At 40.6% G+C, this 19,549-nt stretch overlaps 1 protein-coding gene across 2 annotated transcripts in view; it reads right to left on the reverse strand.

The window, feature by feature from the left end:
- Positions 1 to 19,549, reverse strand: part of ITPK1 (inositol-tetrakisphosphate 1-kinase) — a 138,800-nt gene that overhangs the window by 96,327 nt on the left and 22,924 nt on the right. For both annotated transcript variants that reach the window (XM_015629902.2, XM_015629904.2), the window contains exon 2: positions 11,521 to 11,545. In XM_015629902.2, the coding sequence (XP_015485388.1) occupies positions 11,521 to 11,545 (25 nt within the window). The remainder of the gene's footprint in view (positions 1 to 11,520; positions 11,546 to 19,549) is intronic.

Consider the following 19,549-nt stretch of genomic DNA (forward strand, 5'->3'; position numbering starts at 1 on the left):
AGTAAACTCTGTCAGCTCTTCTTTTAAACATTAACTTGAAGGTATTACTGCACCAAAACTTGGCTACAGGCTGACATATCTGGGCAGTAAAAAAGTAGACCATCCAAGATGGCATTTCGATGGACAGATTATTTTTCATGCATGATTATGCTGCATTTGCATCCTGATTCCTTAAACAAACAGACAGCATAGCATTACTTGAAAATCACTTTTGCTGTAAGCACAGTTAGGCTGTACCCACTTGTTGTGGTTTTAAATGACACCACTCAAGGAGTCTTGGACAGTAGTTATAAAAAACAACCCTGGGTATATTCAGATTTATGGAGAAGGCAAAGGCAGTCAGATTTACTGATTTGAAAAGAACACATCAAAAGTATCACAGAGCCATAAGCCATAAAAACACCAAGAGACCCCTTTACTAGCTGCTAAGAAAGTACAGAACACCTTGACAATAAGCTCCACTAACTCAGGACTGCCACAGTTCCTGGGATGTGACCATGGCTTAGCAACCACACAAGAACAACTCTCAAGTCCCATGTGGTTCGAGGGGCTGTCCATGCCTGTCTTTGCTTTGAACTCAGTCCCTCCAAACTGAGAAAGATGCTCTACACCTGCAACACTAGTGCTCCTAGCTGGTGTTTCACTGGGACTACAACTGGGTAAGGCACTCCCATTCCAGCCTGGAAAGGTCCTCCTTGCACACAAGTGTATATAGTGGTTGGCAGTGCAAGGACACAGTAAACAAAGACAGGAGTGTGATGAAAACAGATTTGCTGAAAGTATCATTTAAACCTTTCTCATGTCTAAGTCAACACTTCAGAAGAAAGGACCTTGACAAGGGAGAAGTTGAAGAGACAGCTGGGAAAATGCAATTCCACTCATCTTCTAAGCTTCCACTATCCCAACTACCCACTGCCCATCAGGGTACCTCACTAGCCTCTTTCCTTCCTTGTGCTGTTTTGAAGTCAAACCTACTCTGTACTAATACAGAAGTAAATATAATCCACTGAGCTGCTGTACAAAAGGCTGACTGCACTAAACTAGTAAAAAGGCATAACACCAGCACAGAAAAAGTAGAAACACATTGATTTAATTGTACAAGCAGGCTGAAGAAGCTAAGAAGAGACACAGCAGGCAGCTAGTTCAAAGAAAGCAATCACAGCATTTATCAAAAGAAAGCAGAGAACTTGACCATTCAACACACCTGTTAGACAAGACTGACCACCAGGGTGTAGTTTCCTCACCCAACAGGAACTGAAAGCAGTGTGAGAACATGGCCCTTTACTAGTAGGAAAAAAGGTTCTCTGGATAATGGAGGATCGTCAACTGTAACCTGCTCTTTTTGACTCAGAAGTGGAAAAACTATCAGGAGCAGAGACCAGTGGAAGTATCTGTCACCAGCAGGGAACAAGTGCTATCTCTACCTCCTTTTTAGTTACTTAGTTCACTGATAACCTGCTATTAAGTTCTTGCATAGTATGTAAGTCATTATGACAGGTTTATGAACATGTAATCTGCTTTGACTCAGTTTCAAACTGCTTTGTACTTAAAAAGTTCTGTTTCCCTCTTTATAGCTGCCGTTCTTTTTTCAGACACTTAAAGGTTGTTATCATAAAGGAAAGGGTATTACAAAATAAGCTCATCTAGGTCACAGGAAAGAATATTTTCCAAGCTAACCTAAAGTGCAAATGACCTCTCTGCAATCAACATAAATTCTCTACAGAAAGCAGTTAGCCTGTTCTCTAATCTTGCCATCAGTAAGGCAATGAACAATTTAACACTAGCTATGCCACTGAGGTTTCAGGACACTGCAGTTGTGCAAGCAAGCCTCTTGTACAAGAAAACAATTTCAAATGCACTTAGACCTTTGAGTAAAAGAAGCTCTTAGCTCCAATCAACAATTTATGACAAAGCTAAAAAGTGTCTCAGATTGCAAAGTCGGCCAAAAATTCCTCTACAACAGTTGTTTTCCTTACATTTTACAGTATTAGCTCAGTCCCAATGGCATCTTTTCCATCTCGTCCTGGGATGATTCTGTCAAAACACTGTAAATAACTCTTCTGCACTTTGGCAAAGCACCAGAAGGAGGAATAGGTTTTTTGTAAAAAAGCCCTCACTAACTACGGAGTGCTCACGTTAAAACACACCCTCAAAGACACAATGTATAAGTTAAGACGTGTTACAATTTTAAATTAGATACAAACTTATTCAGGGAAGCACACCAACTGGGAAATTAAATGAGACTACTATAATTTAGTGAAGGAAGCTCAGGTTGAGAAATTGATCAGTGACTTCTAGTAAGACACTGAACTATCGTGGATCCTAAAATAGCAACCAAAACAGTGCAAGGTAAGTCCATTGCTCAGCAATGACAGAAGCATTTTATGGTTTTGTGTATAGGTATAATAGCTTCTGCTCTCCCACCTGTAAGCTCTGTTGTGCAAGTTTTCAAATCAATTTGATTTTTTTCTTTAAATCATGACTGAAATGTGAGATACTTTACTGACTGGTTAGCTGACAGCATTGCCTTAGGATTCTACAAGCTGACAAGCAAACCAGCAGACAAGTCATCTTGACAGGCTTTTATTCACCTATAATATGGGCAACAAGTAACTTTTTTGACTCCTTTTGACAAAAATAACCTTAACATAAGAAAAGAACCATTAAAGTAAAATGTACTACAGCATCACCATTTCAGTGACAAATCTGCACACTGAAGTCAGGTGCACTTTGAAATGCACATTAATGCACAGTTGAGTCACAGAAAGCACACCTGGATATGGAACCTCCTGAGAACAAAATCACCCTGCACTGTGGGCAGGTGATCTGGAAGAGAAACAGCAGAGTACAAACTGTGATTACCATGAACAAAGCTGCCTCACAGAGCTGTACAAAGCTGTATGGCTTTTGTGGTTCCTCTGGCTTTGGGATTTACACAGACTCATTACTATGTCAGTAGAACACTATCTTGAAACTGAGCAACAAAGAGACTCACAGGAACCTGCTGGAGAAAGCTTCTCTCCAGGCTCTCCCCAGTCTATAGGAATAAAGGTAACACTTGCCCTCAACTTTCTCTTTGAAAAGAGCTTTCCAAAAGGAAGGTCTGCTTCCATCATGTGCTAAGGGACTGCTTAGGGCAGATCAATTCCCTTAGGCATCCAATGACTATTTCAATCCATTTACTGTGTTTATCCACCCTTGCTCCTGGCATAGCCAGTAGAGAGCCACACTAATCTCATCTATAAAGCTGCAGCAGCAATCTCCTTTGTTACAAGTCACATGAGGGAAGTGGGTTGAAAAAAAAGAAAAATAAATTTAAAAATTAACATACTACAGCTCTGTGACCATATGCTAAAGAAACACACATCTGGGATAACTTCTTCCTCACTTCTACCTCACTTTGTAGGGACTATGCTTATAATCATCTAAGTTTCTCCTGGTAATCTCCCATCTTCTTCAAAGTGAAATCCTAGATTCAGCAATTTCAACCCTACATTATTAATTGCACTGCTTTTGGTACCAGTGCAAAGTTACAATTAGTAGTAAATTTTACCAAAAATTGATAGCGATTAAAAATACACTGTCAAAAATCCAGAAGTGTTTTCCATCAAAAGGTCAATATTAGAGTCAATTCTGTGGCTGACCCTTTTTCCTCTTCACCAAAAACCAAGTTATTTTTAAACCACCACCAGATATTGCAAAATAACAACCAAAGGCACAGAAAACTCCTACAACATATGCAGAAACCCCTTCTGTCTTACCTATGTTTAGACACACAGCAAAGAGGTTAACACTTTTCCAAAAAGAAATTGAAAGAAAAACCAAGTGTATTACTATCACCGGAAATGCAGAGTTAAATTGAAAAATACTATTCTAGGAAAAGACATCACCTTTAAAACACAGTACCCCTTGGAGAGAAAAAAAGGGGATGGGATGGGGGCTGAAGTTCAGTTGCTGTAATTAAGCTGAAGCCACTCTTCTGTCTTCTGCTATATTTCCATGAAGGCAATGATGTTCAGGAAAACATTTCCAGTTTTTGCTGTATTTGATTGTGCTCTGTTTTATACAGAGGCAGCTTAAGTAAATGCATTAGCAGTTTCTCTAACTTAAGGCTAAACACCAAACACAGGAAAACCTAAGAAATTTTAGAGCTTAATGTCTTTAAGCATCAGATTTTATTGGAACCATTCACTCTTGCAACAGGAACACGTTTATCTCCTCTAATTGTGAAGTGCCAGAAGAGCAAGCAAGCGTGCAATATTTTCAGATACAATTATCTCAGGCCACAGATCAAAGGAGTAAGTCTTGGAGGAGCTGCAGAAAGAAGAGTCAACATACACCGAAAAGGCTTCCTCAAGCTCCACTGATCTTCTGCAGTTCAGACCTACCAGCACCCCCACTGAGGAAGACAGGCATACAGGTAGCCTCCTTCACTGTTCTGATGATATTCTCTCTATAAAGTTTCTGTAGGAAGCAACCAAGTCTGAGCTACAGTGGATACATGAGTCACTGATCCAAAAAAAATCTCTGCGGATCTAAGCCCCAGGACTGAAGACAAGGTTACAACTGCTGTGACAGGAATGAGCTTGCAGCTCTGACAGAGCAGAGAACTGCATGACTTCATCCCCAAAATACACAAAGGATGGGGCATTCATCTGGGAGAGGACAGGGTCAGAGATACAGTCACCCTTGTCATGGTATCATATTAACTCCCTATCCTTCCTACTCCAAGAAAAAACTTCAGAAAAGGTCAAAAGAGCTACTTGCATATTTGTAGTTCAACAGTGACTTTGCAGTTTCAGCAAAACTGCAAATGAGACAGGTTAGTTTTAAAATGAGGCATTTCCTGAGTCACATGCCTCTGAACACACTCCATGTGCCTGTTTTGATACCATATCACAACACCTGCATCCAGTGAAACAAACACTTCTATTGTTTAATGCAGACTCAAAGCCAAGTCTTTGTTAGCCAGTAGGCACCACTGCAATAGTCATGATTCAAAAAAGCAATCTAATTGTCGGGGTTTTTTTGCAAAGACTGGGACTGAATGATCCAAGAAGAGGCAAATAAAGAGTTTCACAATCCAGCATTTCTTTGAAGGTCTTATTTTTATCCACACTGTTTCTTCTTGACGGATTTATGAAGCTTTTCAGTTCACAGAAGTATCTGGGAAGACATACGCTAATGACAGAAAGAATATTACACACCAATCTTCAGAAATTAACAGCCCCATTTTCCTTCACACACTCATTTGTCTCTAAATCTATCCACTTAGATATCTGAAAGTAACTTAAATGGCATTTCACTATGTGGAATATTACCTTCATTAAGAAACAAAGGCAGAATTTGTAAGGGACTTGCCTAAAGTGTGTGCAGTGACAAAGCACTGCAATTCCAGTCCCATTATAGCCATCAAAACCTTTGGAAGAGGTCCCACAGGGACTGGATTTTCACTCAGGACTTCCCATTCACTCAGGACTTCCCAACTCCCAGCCCTTACCACTGTTAGGAATCACTGCTTCATCACTACACACCAAGGAGTGGGGAAAAGACAAAGGGGCTGGACAGAACTGTCTCCATAGGCAAAAACAGTACAAGCTCCAACCTGACAACCATTCATTATACATTAGCTACAGATTTCTAAATCTTAGTAATGTTTTCACTCACACAGGTGCTGTCTGCAACCAACTGCAGAACCCACACCTCTCCAAGGCTACTGGGATTTGCCATCGAAAGAAAGCAGTCAAACCAGTCAGTAAGAGACTCTCTCCGAGACACAAAAATTCTCCATGGTTCTCTCTCTCACTCACTCAAAGTGAAAATAAATCTAAATGCAATTTGATTTGCTTGGCTTACTCTAATTTTAAAGAATAAATACTGTTCATTTAATCTGCATTTAATTAGATTCATTAATCTTCATTTAATCTACACAAGTGAAAATGTTCCATAGTTTTGCTTGCCTTTCCTGCCCAAACAGATGTGTATTTATTCTTCTTCCCCAGTGCACCAGAGAGGCCCATGCTGTACCCAACTGACCATCATTGTGCCAAAGTCATCTCTCTCTGCACTGGAACCTGTGCTTCATTCTTGCTGGGCAATGCTGCTTCTCAGCTACTGCAAAGGTCTCACACAGAAGGATCTTCCCCACTGAGAAAGACCAGGGGAATGATTCTGCCTGGGATTTGCTCTTCCACACTGCTGCTGTTTCTGGGTTTGAAACTGACATTAATGCACTTTTTTGTAAGACCCTGCTTTATGTGCTTAGCACACCCTGTGTAGCACTGACACTAAGAAGTATCAGGATCTTCCCAAGATTTTAAGCAGTGGCCCCCTACCTTCAAACACACACAAAGTACCTAACACAGTCCAGACTGGGAAGGGCCTCTATAGCATCATTTCCAAAAATGCACTGAAGGCAAAGCAGGCTGCCATTCTCAGGAAAACATGCACTTTACTGAAGGCCTGGCATGCATGTAAAAATAAACTTTCTTCTCCCAGTACTAGAGAGCCAACTCTCCAACATCTCAACAACCTTGCTTGCTTTGGAAACTTTCCAGTCACATCTTTCTGTATATGCTATCAAAAATATATTTTACAAGCTCATTTCTTGGTTAGAACACTGCTGTTTCAAGCTTATTCCATTAATACCTCATGTGAAAATAAACCTCTCCTCCCTTCTAGAAAACAACAGTTCCCTGACAACATATGGTAGAAACCATTGTCATTAGTATTCCATTTTGATTGAAGAACTAAAAAGTGCGGAGGGCACCCTGAATTCTCCTTTGCAGGCTTCAAGAAAACCCATGTATCAAAGGACAGTCTTCTTTTCCAAAGTAAAATATTTCAAATATTTTGATTCCCAGAGAACTGGGGGGAAATGGAAAAACAAGACTGCAGTCGAGACCATTTTAACCACTACAATCAGCTGTTCCACATCAGAAAACAAGTTCTCCTTCACATCCCACAGCTATTAAAAAGCATGCAGTTTGAAATACTACTAATCCCACTTTTATAGCCAACTGACTAGAACATCTTTCTCAGATAAAAGAGCATTAGTGTTCATTTGATCCAAAAACACCCACCAAAAATAGGAAATCTTCACTATTTTTGAATTAAAAGTGAAAGAAAGAGCTCTAGGAAAGTTTGGGTGTGGAAGTACTTGAAACAGCTTTGAAGACGTGAGAAATATGAAGGCTCCAAAGTTTGTCACACAAAAACTGAACTGGCAATTTGTCAGAAGCCAAAGGGCTGAAGATAATTATTCTGGTTTTGCATAGCTTGTGAAATTAAAATAAACGCATGTCTCTATCAGAGGTACTTGTGATGATTTCCACTGCAGTGCACATGTTTTCACTCTTACATTCTTCTAAGCCAACACATTTTTCCTGAAAAACAAGGTAGATGTTCTTTCCCATGCCAGCGTACAGTCATAAGAAACTAGCTACCTTCACTAGCTGATGAACTGACAATTTTCAATCCTAAATTTTGCCCTCCATTAATTTGAGAGATGGAGGGCTGGACACTGAACAAGATCAGAAACAGCTTTACTTTTAAGACACTACATAAAACCCTTATTTGCTAGTTTCCATTACAGAAAATAGTTTTTTTAGTAATAAACACCTCATCATCCATCCACTGCATAGCTTCATAGCTTCATAGGCAGTCTTCCCCTTGAAACAGTGATGAAAGAATTTATTAAGAAATGTTTCAATTTAAGCATTTTCTGGCAAAGCACCCCAATGCCAGCACAAGAGCTGCTCTGCCTCAGCCTTGCCAGCTGCTGCCTGCCTGGCAACTGCCTGCAGGCCATGGCAGATGGCTTCAGTCGTGTCTGTCACCTGTTCAGGGCATCTCTACCCTTCTCTGGCCACCAGCTCAAGCCACACCAGCTGAGCAGGCAGCTGGGAAGGGTGGGAAGAGACGGTAAGAATGGAGAAGGTATGGAAGTGCCACAGGAACCACAAGAGCAATACATTTAGAAAACTTTAAATGCAGCCTGAAGGTTAAACGCAGCTGAATTGGTGCTGTCTTTCACTGGAAGAGAGCCAGCAACCCCAGCCCTGCTGACCACCTTTAGTTGCTCTTGCCTTTGTGCCCACACAGCCAGCACAAGCTAGTGGCCCCACACCCCTCCCGAGACAGCTGCAGCTGAAATTCCTGCAGCACAGGGTTGCAGCACAGACCACAACAGCACTGGGGCTGGAGCTGCAACAGGTCCCTGGGAGAAATGAAACACATCCTTCAGTCTTTCCTCCTGCAACAGTGGAACAAGAGTGCTTCCTCACCTTATGGGGTATAAACAAATAAGCACCCTAATTCAAAAAACACCCTGATATTCAAGTGATCCCTGCTTAAAAAAAATAAGCATATGTCCCATAATAAGGGGAGAGATGCAGCACAGTATTCTGTTAAGAGCCCATGTTGAAAAGCTAGTAAATAGTTGGTTTTTTTTGTTTTCTCCTTGTAATATAACACTGGTTTGCGGCTGCCCCACTGACTTGAATTTAAGTTGCAGAAAGCAAATCTAGACCCAAAACATTGCCAGATTTTAAGGATGCTGCTACTCAGAGCTCTGCCACGCCCACTGGAAAAATAGAAATGAACTACTCTTATTCATGATCCAAAATGTTTGGGTGCAGGCTCAGACTCATACTGTCTATGGAAAGTTCATAACCTTGAAAGCTTTTTATTTAATTAATCTACTGTACCATCTTCTAAGCCAGCTAGCTTGATGAATGTTACTTGGTTGTACTACATAACACTGCACATTTCAGCTTCTGTACTTTGAGTTCACATTGAATTCTTATTATGTTAGAAATTAATCAGTATTTCTAAAAAAAACCCATTATTAATCACCACACAAGTTGAGAGGTTTTCTGTTTGTTTTCAATGTGATGCTTTAATTAAGGTGTTACTGCTAGCTGAAGGAGAATGCCTGCTTAGCATCCCACTGCCAGTGCTGCTCTTGCTTTATTTCTCTTTAGAGGATGTGCATGTTTCCCTACTCAATAAAAATAGGAAGCTGGAACCACTCTCTCTGCTGAAAGTGGAAGTCTGAGAGAAGATAAAATACAAAACCTGAACACAAGTCGTGAAATGTTAATTGCTGTCTAGCAGCAGCTCACTGCATCTGTATAGCATAATTAGCTCTAAGAAAGCAAAATAAAAGAATTTAATCTGTCTAGCCGAAGAAGAGAGGACTATCCTAAATCCTCCCTGCAGGAAGGAAACAGAAGTCACACAGGTGCTTATTTGAAGACTTACAAGACTTCCCTTTAGTAGCAGAAAATCCTTTCTTACTCCTGTGAAGCATCTTTGGAAAATAATAATCTGATGTATATTCACAGAAGTCAGCACATACCAGTCCCTCATGCTTTGCTCTCTAGCAGCAATTGACTAAACCTTATCTTCCAACTCACTAATTACTGGAAAGCAAGTCTATATAAATTCAGAGTTCTTCTGAATGTAAAGAAGAAAATAGGTAAACATCCTGTGTATCTTGGGTTTTGATTTACTTGCCTACTGTCAGATCTAAGAGCTAGTTTCTCTCTTAACAGGACAGATTCTTTAAAGCAGAAAGGGAAGCAAATCAAAGAAATGCTGCTGCTTGACACAGGAACACAATATTCCCTCTGTCAAATAAACCTTGTGCACCAGAAGGACACCAAGATAATCCTTCATCTAGAAGCAGGGCTTGGGGGACAGATCATGAGAGGTGCCTCAAGCAAAGGTTTCTAGCAATAAGAGATGAAGAAAGAGCCCATTTTTGATACATTCCCTACAGCACATGCATCAAAATATATAAAGCAACACACAAGGCAAAGGGTGATCACACACTTCCATCCATCCTGTTCCAGCAGAACAGCAGGCACCAGTGATTGAGGTGTGCCTTTGGGGCAAAAATTCCCAGTACAGATTAGTCTGACATCTCAACCACACTGCTGAACTTGAGACCATAAATTATGAGACCATAAAGCGTTTTTATGGGGACAAAGTTCTGTCTAGTTCTGCCCAAATGTTTCCCAAAATGCTCTCACAATAAATAAATACTTTCCAATAATTTTGTGTCTACCTGATGATTAGCCATTAAGCTACACAAACATTAGACCAAGAGGCAACCTGTGGAAGGACAGCAACTTTAATCCATGAGGTAAAATGGAGTCTGCCCTCTGCTCAACTAATCATCACTGAATTCATCTCATATGAGTCCCTTGCTGCTTAAATGTACAGTGCAGGTGCAAGGCATGTATAACAAATGCAGGCATTGGACTGTAATATACTGGGGTGTTAATAAAGTAATAATGTCCCCTAGACAGTGACACAAATATGAGCTGGCTTTCTCCCTGTGCTCCTGATCAAGCTGTGCTTTGCAAATGCAGGTTTGTTTTTATCAGTCTGGTAATGCCAGTATCAAAACTGATGAAAGAAGCTGCCCCTTAGCTCTGAGCAATAGGAGGTACAGGTAAGGAAGATGATGCTGTAGTGGTGAAAGGTTAAATACAGCCAGTAAACTATATGCTCTTTGTCCTTCTAACACAATGCAGTTCTCAGACAAACACTCATAACTGAAGGACATACTCTGAATTTTAACTAGCAATGAGAATTTTTTAAGTCTTTTCTGACAGTGGATTCTTCAAAATAATATGGCCTGATTTTTCAGTTTATTTTTTGTTAAATGCTTTTCTCCTGCTCCCTGCTGGTGTTGAGAAGCACCTTTCACATGGATTTAAGAGCAACCTTGACTACCCATGGCTGGCACACTATTTTCCTCCTCTTTCCTCTGTCACCTCTGTTGAGGCAGTGTCATCATCATTTTTACTAAGTAAGGAACTCACCACTTCAGAGTTCAAAACGAGCACCAGGTAAGTATCAGCAAGACTGAAAGCTATGACATACAGCTCTTCTAAGTACCCAAAATAAGCCAGAAAAAGAAAGAGAATGCTTCCCCCTTCATCTTTCAGGGCTTACAGGGTTCCATGTCACAGCTGACACGTAACATAATTCCTTTCACAAGCTGACACTATCCTTTAAGTAACATCTTGTCTGAAATATGACCATTCAGACCTGGGAAAGAACAAACGTAGCCAACACTTGAACTTATCTGTAGGTGGCCCACAACTTGAAGGTACTTTAGTATCATTTCACTGCTCAATGGTTACAAGAACATTCTTTCTGCCATAGCTGTTTTTTCACAGGGCAGATCCTGTTTCTGTTAAGCTTGACTGCCTGTGAATGCAATTAAAACAGTAACATCACCTAATCAACTATCAGATCTTATTAACTGGCAGACACAAGAAAAGCCTAACTGCATTCCCACTTTCACAAGGGTACCTATTAAGCTAGACTGCATGTGGGCACAACACATGCTTCATAAAAAGGGAATCCTGTCTTTCCAAAAGCAGTATCTTATAAAGAAATGAATGGAAAGAAAAATCATTAAGCCCAGGCCATATCAGCATCCAAATGACAGTATTTAAAATCAGAAAGCCTTCTTTACAAGAAAATAGAGCTTTTACTCACCTGTACTACTTCTACGCCTCTTTTCCTGAAAAAAAAAAGGAAGAAAAAAAAAAGGAAAGGTTAGTGTTGGAAATATGGGGAATATGTAAAAACAAAAACTAATGGAGAAGCACTGCTTCTACTAGAATGCAAACAATAAAAATCTGCACTAATAACCTGATTCAAATTCAGGAAAGCACTTGTTCAGTTTTTTCCTGTGTCTAGGAAGCACTTTTAGGCAGATTCTGAATCATGGCCCCAGAAGTAACTCAAGATGAATACTAAGCAGCTGGGGTGCTGAGACTGATAGATCTGTCAGGTGAGCACTGGTAGGAAGTGGGTGATATTAGGGAGGGAGCATCTCTATTTTAATTAGATCTAGTTTGCTTTTCATTCCTCATCTGCCCTCAGAGTGTGCAAACTGTACCACAGCACATTCTGTGTGCTTGACAGATCTCTTATTTTGAACCAAGGATACAGGTATAAATGTCAGGTAGAATGAACACTGCACCTTACATCCATTTATCCTCTTATTAACAGCCTTATTTTAACCCTGTCATCTTGGGTACACAGGATGCTACACTGCACTTCATTCAAAGGCTTGTAGACAGTTCTATTGCTTCAAGAGCACAGTTCAAATACTTAGGGTTTATCAGAAAGGCCCAAGCCTCTGGCCATATGGAGAATCTTTCCAGTGATCCTGAATTGGCAGGGATGAAACACTGGAGAGGCCTATGAATTATATACCAAAATGTTGAGAAATACAATTGGTAGAGCCAGCTTAGGCAGATTTGCAGAGACAGTTGTCTAGTCTGCTGGTATGAGAATTGAGATTCAGGTACATGCAGTCAGACAATGCTCAGTCACTGCCTTTGACAAGTTATCAAGCAAAACAAACCATTTCTGCACTAATCTTGAGAGCAGAACTGAATCCCTGGCACAAAGCCCAGCCATTCCTGCTCCCTGCCCTCCTCCCGATACACGCAGGCTATTTAAGGAAGTTAGAATTTCTACTCACTTTGAAGACATAGGAAATTTAACTTAAAAACAAAAAGCCTCAGCAAGCACAAGACAGGGATCTCTCCTCCTTGTTCCCATTTGCCCCATATGTGAAAATCAAAGCCCCCTTTTTGGGGGAGGTTATAGAACAGTTCGGCCTAACTCTGCCCTCAATGCTTTTCTATCTAAGAGCGTCTGTGTTGTTGTCCATAGTCACAAATGCTGCACACTGCTGAATACACAATGGCTCCTCCAGTTTTCCACCCAATACAGTAGGTCTTTCTTTTGGGAGGCCATTACAAAGATGCCCAAAGGGACAGGCGATCAATCAGCATCTATGACACAAATTGCCCGGTCTTCCACTTTACCAGTCTGGAGTCTCTCTGGCCTGGAAGCAGAATTCAATGCACAGACACAGGAGAGAGCCTGTTTTGAGAGCTCAGCAAGGAAATAAAAGAGAAAATGAAACCAAGCACCTCTTGCAAAGAATTTCAAAGCCCTCTTGGATGTAACAGTAGCTGTAAGCGGTGGATGATTAATATACTCCCATTATGGTGTGGGAAGCACTACTGTAGATCATTACCTTAGGCTGGCCAGATGTGTCCCAACTCTGTGGTGAGAAGAAAATATGAGTCTTGTAGAGAAAAAGTTAATAGCCAAATTGTTGAAAGCATGATTTTCACAGAGCTAAGCAAGAAAAATAGGAAAAATTAGGTAAGGAATGCTATTTCGTAAATTAGGGCAGCAGACTACTCAGAAGCATTTCAAGTATTGTAAGCTAAAACTTAAGATAATCAAACATTTTTGCTGTGTCTGCCCTGGAGTAAACAGAACAACTCAGAAATACCATGGAAATATACCAGGCTTCAGTCAAAATTGCACCAGAGATCCTGGAAGGACAGTGGCTGATGGCAAAAGCCGCATTTCTTGTCATGCCTATATACACACTGAATAAACTTTATTCTACTTTGAGGAAGATAAATATTCCTGAGCTGGGTTCTCTCAAACCCATGTGAGAGAAAGAATCAGTCCAAATGGTTTCTAATCCCCCCAAAATGAACTTTGCAAATTTTCTGGGACTTACTGAAACCAACTGCACTGTCCCAGCAGAAGGGAAGGAGCCAGAACAGCACACGGGCAGAGAGAGAAGGGTGCCTGCTCTCAGGTATGATGCCACATGTGCTTAAAAAGGCACAGGAAGAAGGAAGCAGTTACCAAGGCTGGCTTGTAGGCTGGTCTTCCCCTTTTCAGAGGAGAGCAGGATATCCTTTCTGTCACCTGAAATATGAGAACTTTTTCTACTTAAACCTGGGGGACAAAAAACCATAGAAGCATTTTGAGGACTAATTAATTTGGGAAAAAAATCCTCTACCAAAGTATTATCATCTGAAAAGAAGGTATTTTAAAAACAAGAAGTATCCAAACAACCAGGATGTCAAACCACCATGCACCTCAGTTTTGTTATTAGCTTATTCTCTTATATTCTTATATTGTTATTCTCTGCCTGGAAGATTTCCTAAGCCAGAGACTGCAGGCTTTTCAGCCAGGCAGGTCACAGCTGCAGGCTCAGGGCAGCAAGACATCCCTTATGCAACCAAGCATGCAATACCATCTAACCACACAAGCTGCCTTACGTCACCTGGGAAAGGGCTTAGGGTCAGGCATGGAAAGAAAGCTGATCCTATGCACAAGAAACTCTAGGACCTTTTAAAAAAAAGAGTAAACAGAGAGAATGAAGCAGACTGTGGGCCATAATTCCCCAACAAGGGGTTGCCTGTGCAGGATACACAATGGAGACAAGACAGTTGCTGAATGAACTGTGCTGGGAGTCTGACAGAGCCATGGACCAGTTACCACTTCTTCCTATTGTGCTTTAAAAAGCCAGTAAGAAAAATACGTCCTACAACTCTCATGTACATTCTTTTGGGCTGTTTCTTTAGCAGAGAACAGGCAGGGCATGATGGACAGGATGAGATGACTATTTCACCTGGTGTACTGACCACTACTCTTCTGTCCCTCATGGCATTGTCCATGACTTTCTAGCTTCCCATGCAAGTTTGAAAGTGAGCCACTGCCTACCAGGGAAAGGGCTCCCATTCCCAGCTGGCCTAGCTGCCTGCTGACAAATCTCTCTTTCTGAGGAGAAAAGAAAGGTCATTATTAGCTGTATTTCCCTTCTGCCTCCAAAGAGGCAACTCAGCTGTGTCTAAGAGAGACTGTGTCTGTTCACTTTCATTGAATAGACATTTAAAAAATGGTCAATTCTAAACTACATTCACAGAGGTTGCTAATTTTAAAATACATTTCGTTTCAACAGTCATCTGCACACTGCAACACTTACAGGAAAACCAGAAACATTTAAGTAACTGCTGCATTAGCCTGCAATACCAAATAAAAACCAAAAGCTTGTTCCAACTTATTAGTTCTATACCTGAAACCACTGAACAACTCTAATGGATAATGCAAGCCTCCCTGTATATAATAGCAATTAAAATAATTACCATGTTAGTTGACTTAATGTTTAAGTTGGAATGATGTATGGATTTAAAGAAGAATTCAATATTAAGTTACTAAAAGCACATTAATTAATGTCTCAAAATTGATGCTTTACCACAGCCTCAAACTATGTAGAATAGATGGCTTTTTTGGTTGGGATTACATTTTTTTTAACATTCAAAGTAAACAGTTTGGCCTAATTCCCCACAGCATCTAGGACCTGAATATCATAGTCAATGACAGTTAAAAGAGAAAAAATACTATCAGGTTGTATACTACAGTCCTGGTTAAATTAAGCAAATTGTTTCTGCTGTATGGTCTGAGTGACAGATTGAAAAATGCCAAATGAAATTTACAATTTCAAAAGTAAAAGGCAATCTTTGTATTGCACATGCAGTGAAGTTAATTTTCTCAGATATAACTTTGAAAATTTCCCATGTAAAGAAGTGACAAATAAATAATAATGATAATAATAATAATAATGTACTTCTTTAATATTAAAAAAGGCATTTTCACAGAAACTAAGTACACTGGCATCAAAGGGAGCTTATAAATATTAATGCATCAGAGCAAAAACCTGCAGCCGCTAAGACTTTCCACCATACTGCAAACCAGCAAGTACTGGACAGCCACAACCTTGTGGACACCCATTTCCCCTCTTGGCATAAAGGCAAGCTCAGCTCAATTGCCTTAGCTTTCCCATCAGCAGAATACTCTACATTTTTTTATTAGACATTCGTGACAATCCTTGCTTTTATTATTTTTCATTGCTGATGGATTCCACCTAATTGTCTATCAGGGAAGCAACCAAGCAGCACCTCTAATATTAGGGTGCTTGATGTCCTGGGGCTCTGGCTCACAGCCACATCCATCAGTGCATGAGGACAATACCTGAGGGCATCTGAAACAAGGCAAAACTCAGCTGTAACAGGGGTCCAGAAGTTTGGTTTTTTGCACACAGACTATCAAGCAGGCAATTAATCACTTATTTTGACTAATTTATATCCGACTACACTTACCTTTTAGCAAGCTTTTCCCCACTAATCTGTATTCTGGAAAGTTTTATGTCTGAAATGGATCAAAAGTTGACATTTGTGGGAGGGAGTTCTCAATTTCCTCAGTCTGTAAAGCATCATAGATCCAAAGAAGAATGGCAGTAGAGTACACCTTTACAGTCTGGTAGGTACAGATAACATAGTACAGAAAAGAAAACATTTCACTTCAAACTCTAAGTGCTCTTTAGGTGGGCTGGAAAAAAACCCAAGACTTTGGGCTGCCGTGGAAGACCTTTCAAGTAGGATAAAACCCCAGAGAAGGCAGCCACATTCATGCATTTCTTCCTTGTTTGTATAAACAAGGAATGGTCCAAGTAATAGGAGCCCTCACACATCAGATGCTACAACACCATAAGAGATTTTCACACCACCACCCCATTCACATGTGACATTTGGTAGAACTATCTGATGTTCTCCACACCTTCGAAGTGTTATATCATCCCATTTACAGCCATAAAAATGCTTCTTAAGAGTGCTGTATAAAGTGCCCTGAAAGGGACTAGAAAGTAAGAGAGGATCTTGGTAGAGGAGCATTGCTCTGGTATTCACCTGCAGCGCCATGAATTCCCACTACAACACACACAAACATTCACCAGCATTTCACAGCAAAGATACAGCTGGAAACCCACCAACCCCATATCCTGAAAGAGCAATGACAAAGTGAAGCATCCAACACCAATGCTTCATACATTCAAGCAGAAGGGAGGAAAGGGCCATGAAAGAAAGAAAATAGGCACTGCAAACAGTAACTACAGGAAATAAACTGCCTTTAGTGACTAAATATTAAGACAAAGTTTAAGTCTGTTTAATAAAACATTACAGGGCTACTAATTTCAGCACTAAAAAAATTCAGTTAATGTGGAAATAAAAATCTGTGTATACCAAGTTATAAAAACCATAAAACCAGTAAATGCAAACTCAAAAGAATCTGTTTTCTTTTTAAACTAGGCATTTAAGATGGCTAAGTGCTGCTGAGCTCTGCCAGACTCTTTTCTTGGAACTAGTGACCCCGGGTTCTGGGAGCCTCTACTCGCTACTTTCCCAGCAAGGACAGAAAACCTTTAACCACAGTCTTCTGAGAGAAAAAATAACCTGAAAAATCATCAGTGGGAAGAAGGAATGATTAACAGCTGCATAGAAAAATTATTAAAGGCAATGAGTTATTCATCCTACCAGGCATTCAGGGATGGATTTAGTACCTGACGACAATTACAAGCAATTGGGCAGGGTTGAGTCTTTAGCCATAGGCTTACCCTGCCAGATATTATCATATCCAGTTCCCAGCTATTGCAAGCAGCCACACCACATGATCTCTTTATAATCTTATTAAAAACCACCTTCAAACCAAGCTGCTTTAGAACTGTATCTTCCATTACAAGATATTAATTTCCCAAAGGTCAGAGTCGTTCAAATTTGCAAGCTAAATTGCTCAAACATCATCCTTTGGCTTCAATGAACTGCTCACTTCCTTAAGCGCTGCAAAGGGCACACACATCCTCTCTGGTCCCAGTTCCCTTTGTCTCCCCATGACCCCAGTCACCCCAATGTTAATATGACCCTTAATATGCAGAAAGCAAACACATGACCCATGCCTTTCAAAAATCTTTCTAAGGTCACGAGACACCAGTGTTGGCTAAAAGAGACCCAAGAAGAAGGCAGCAGAATCACAAGGCAGAAGACAATATCCCTTCCAGGGACAGACACAGTATTTATCTTTACACACAAAAAACTCTCACTGTAGAAGCTATTAGAGGCTTCTAGAAACATAAGAACATGGTGGGAGGGTTCCTATGACTGGGGAGTTGGAATGGAAGATACCAGCTCTTTAGGAAGGAAAGGCAAGAGAGTCACCCTCTCTATGTCAGTGACCAGCTGGAGGGCAAGGAGCTCTGTCTGGGAATGGATGAGGAGCACACTGAGAGCTCATGCGTCAGGACAGGTGACATAAACCACCTGACCAGGAAAACCAAGCAGATGAGACCCTGACTGTGTAGATACCTAGGAACAGCCTCACATCACAACCCTGATTCTCACAGGACACGTCCCAGCAAGATCATGGAACAGATCCTCCTCGAAACTGTACTAAGACACTTGGAAAATACAGAGATGATTGAGGACAGCTAGAAAATTATGCCTGCCAAATTTGGTGGCTAAAGGAAGAGCAACTGATGCCATCAACCTGGACTTGTGCAAAGCATTTGACACTGTCACACATGACATCTTCATCCCTAAACTGCAGATGTGCCTTGATGTTCTGAGAAGATGCTTCAGCTGCTCTCATCTTCACTGCACAAAGATGACCAATTCAGTATGGCAAGTGAGATGAGGCTCTCCCCCAGGCTGGTACTGCAGGTTCTGCAGATCTCCTGCACACCACAAGGGAAAACAAATGCACACCTCCACTCTATTAAAGCCAAAGGATACAGAAAGAAAGGCATGTCTGCCAAGCCAGCTTTCATCTAGAAATGGCTTTTAATCTACTAACTCTGAAACCAAAGGCTGTATATCCTCTATAACTTTCCAAGACTTTGGCAAACAGCCTTGAATAAACCTTTTGGGAGTTTTTATAGAGGCCAGACACCCACTAAGACATGCATGAGAAATGGGCAATATGCAAATTTTTTTTTCATTTCTTGGATCTCTAAATGAGATTGGGAATTTTTTTTGGCAGAAATTACAGACGTATTCAAGTTCAGCAACTTGCCACACAAAAATGAGTTTATTCATCTTCAGCCAGGCTTCAAGTAAGATATATAGGTGTCTGGAACTTTCTTTTTTGTGCAAGACTTCATTATACAAACGAGAAAGTTAACATGTCTGCTCATTGAAGAAACCTGATTGCAACTCCTTTCTTCCCCTCCAGAAGGGATTGTGTTTGGGCACTGTAAAGTCCGACACTAAGCCTCCATTAAGTTTCATCACCTTTGAGAACACTTGTGATTTCTTGTCTTTTACACTCACCAAGTGACCACTGTTCGCATATGCAAGGAACAAATTTTCCTCTATGGAACTAGAATCAGCCATAGAGTCACAGACATAACCAATAACAGGAGCCTGTGCAGGGAAGTTACTGTGACCAGATAAATACACCGGCACAAATAAGAATCAAGTTAAAAAAACATCCATGCAAAGGTTTAGCATTCCTAGACATTCCTAGAAAGCTTTTCCCTTCAAACTTTGCATCAGTTAAGTCTCACTTAACTCATCCAATCAGGTCCTGTTTTGTTTGTTCCTTTGAAATGCACTTGAAGCTTCAGCCTTTTTTTTGGGGCACTTATGCATATAGCTGTTATTTTAAAGAGGATTGGTTGGTTTAGCCCAAATAAATAGCTGGTTAAAAGCAGTTCAGTATCATCTAAAAATGTATTTAATCTTTTTTTTCACTATGCAGCTTCCCCAAACACTGTATGAACCATGTCAGTGGAAAAGAGATGAGCACTTAGAATCTGAGAAGAGCACTTCTGCAGTCTGGTACTCTATTAAAGAAGAAAAAGATGCTC

This window comes from Parus major, chromosome 5 (genome assembly GCF_001522545.3).
Source record: "Parus major isolate Abel chromosome 5, Parus_major1.1, whole genome shotgun sequence".
Taxonomy (NCBI): domain Eukaryota; kingdom Metazoa; phylum Chordata; class Aves; order Passeriformes; family Paridae; genus Parus; species Parus major.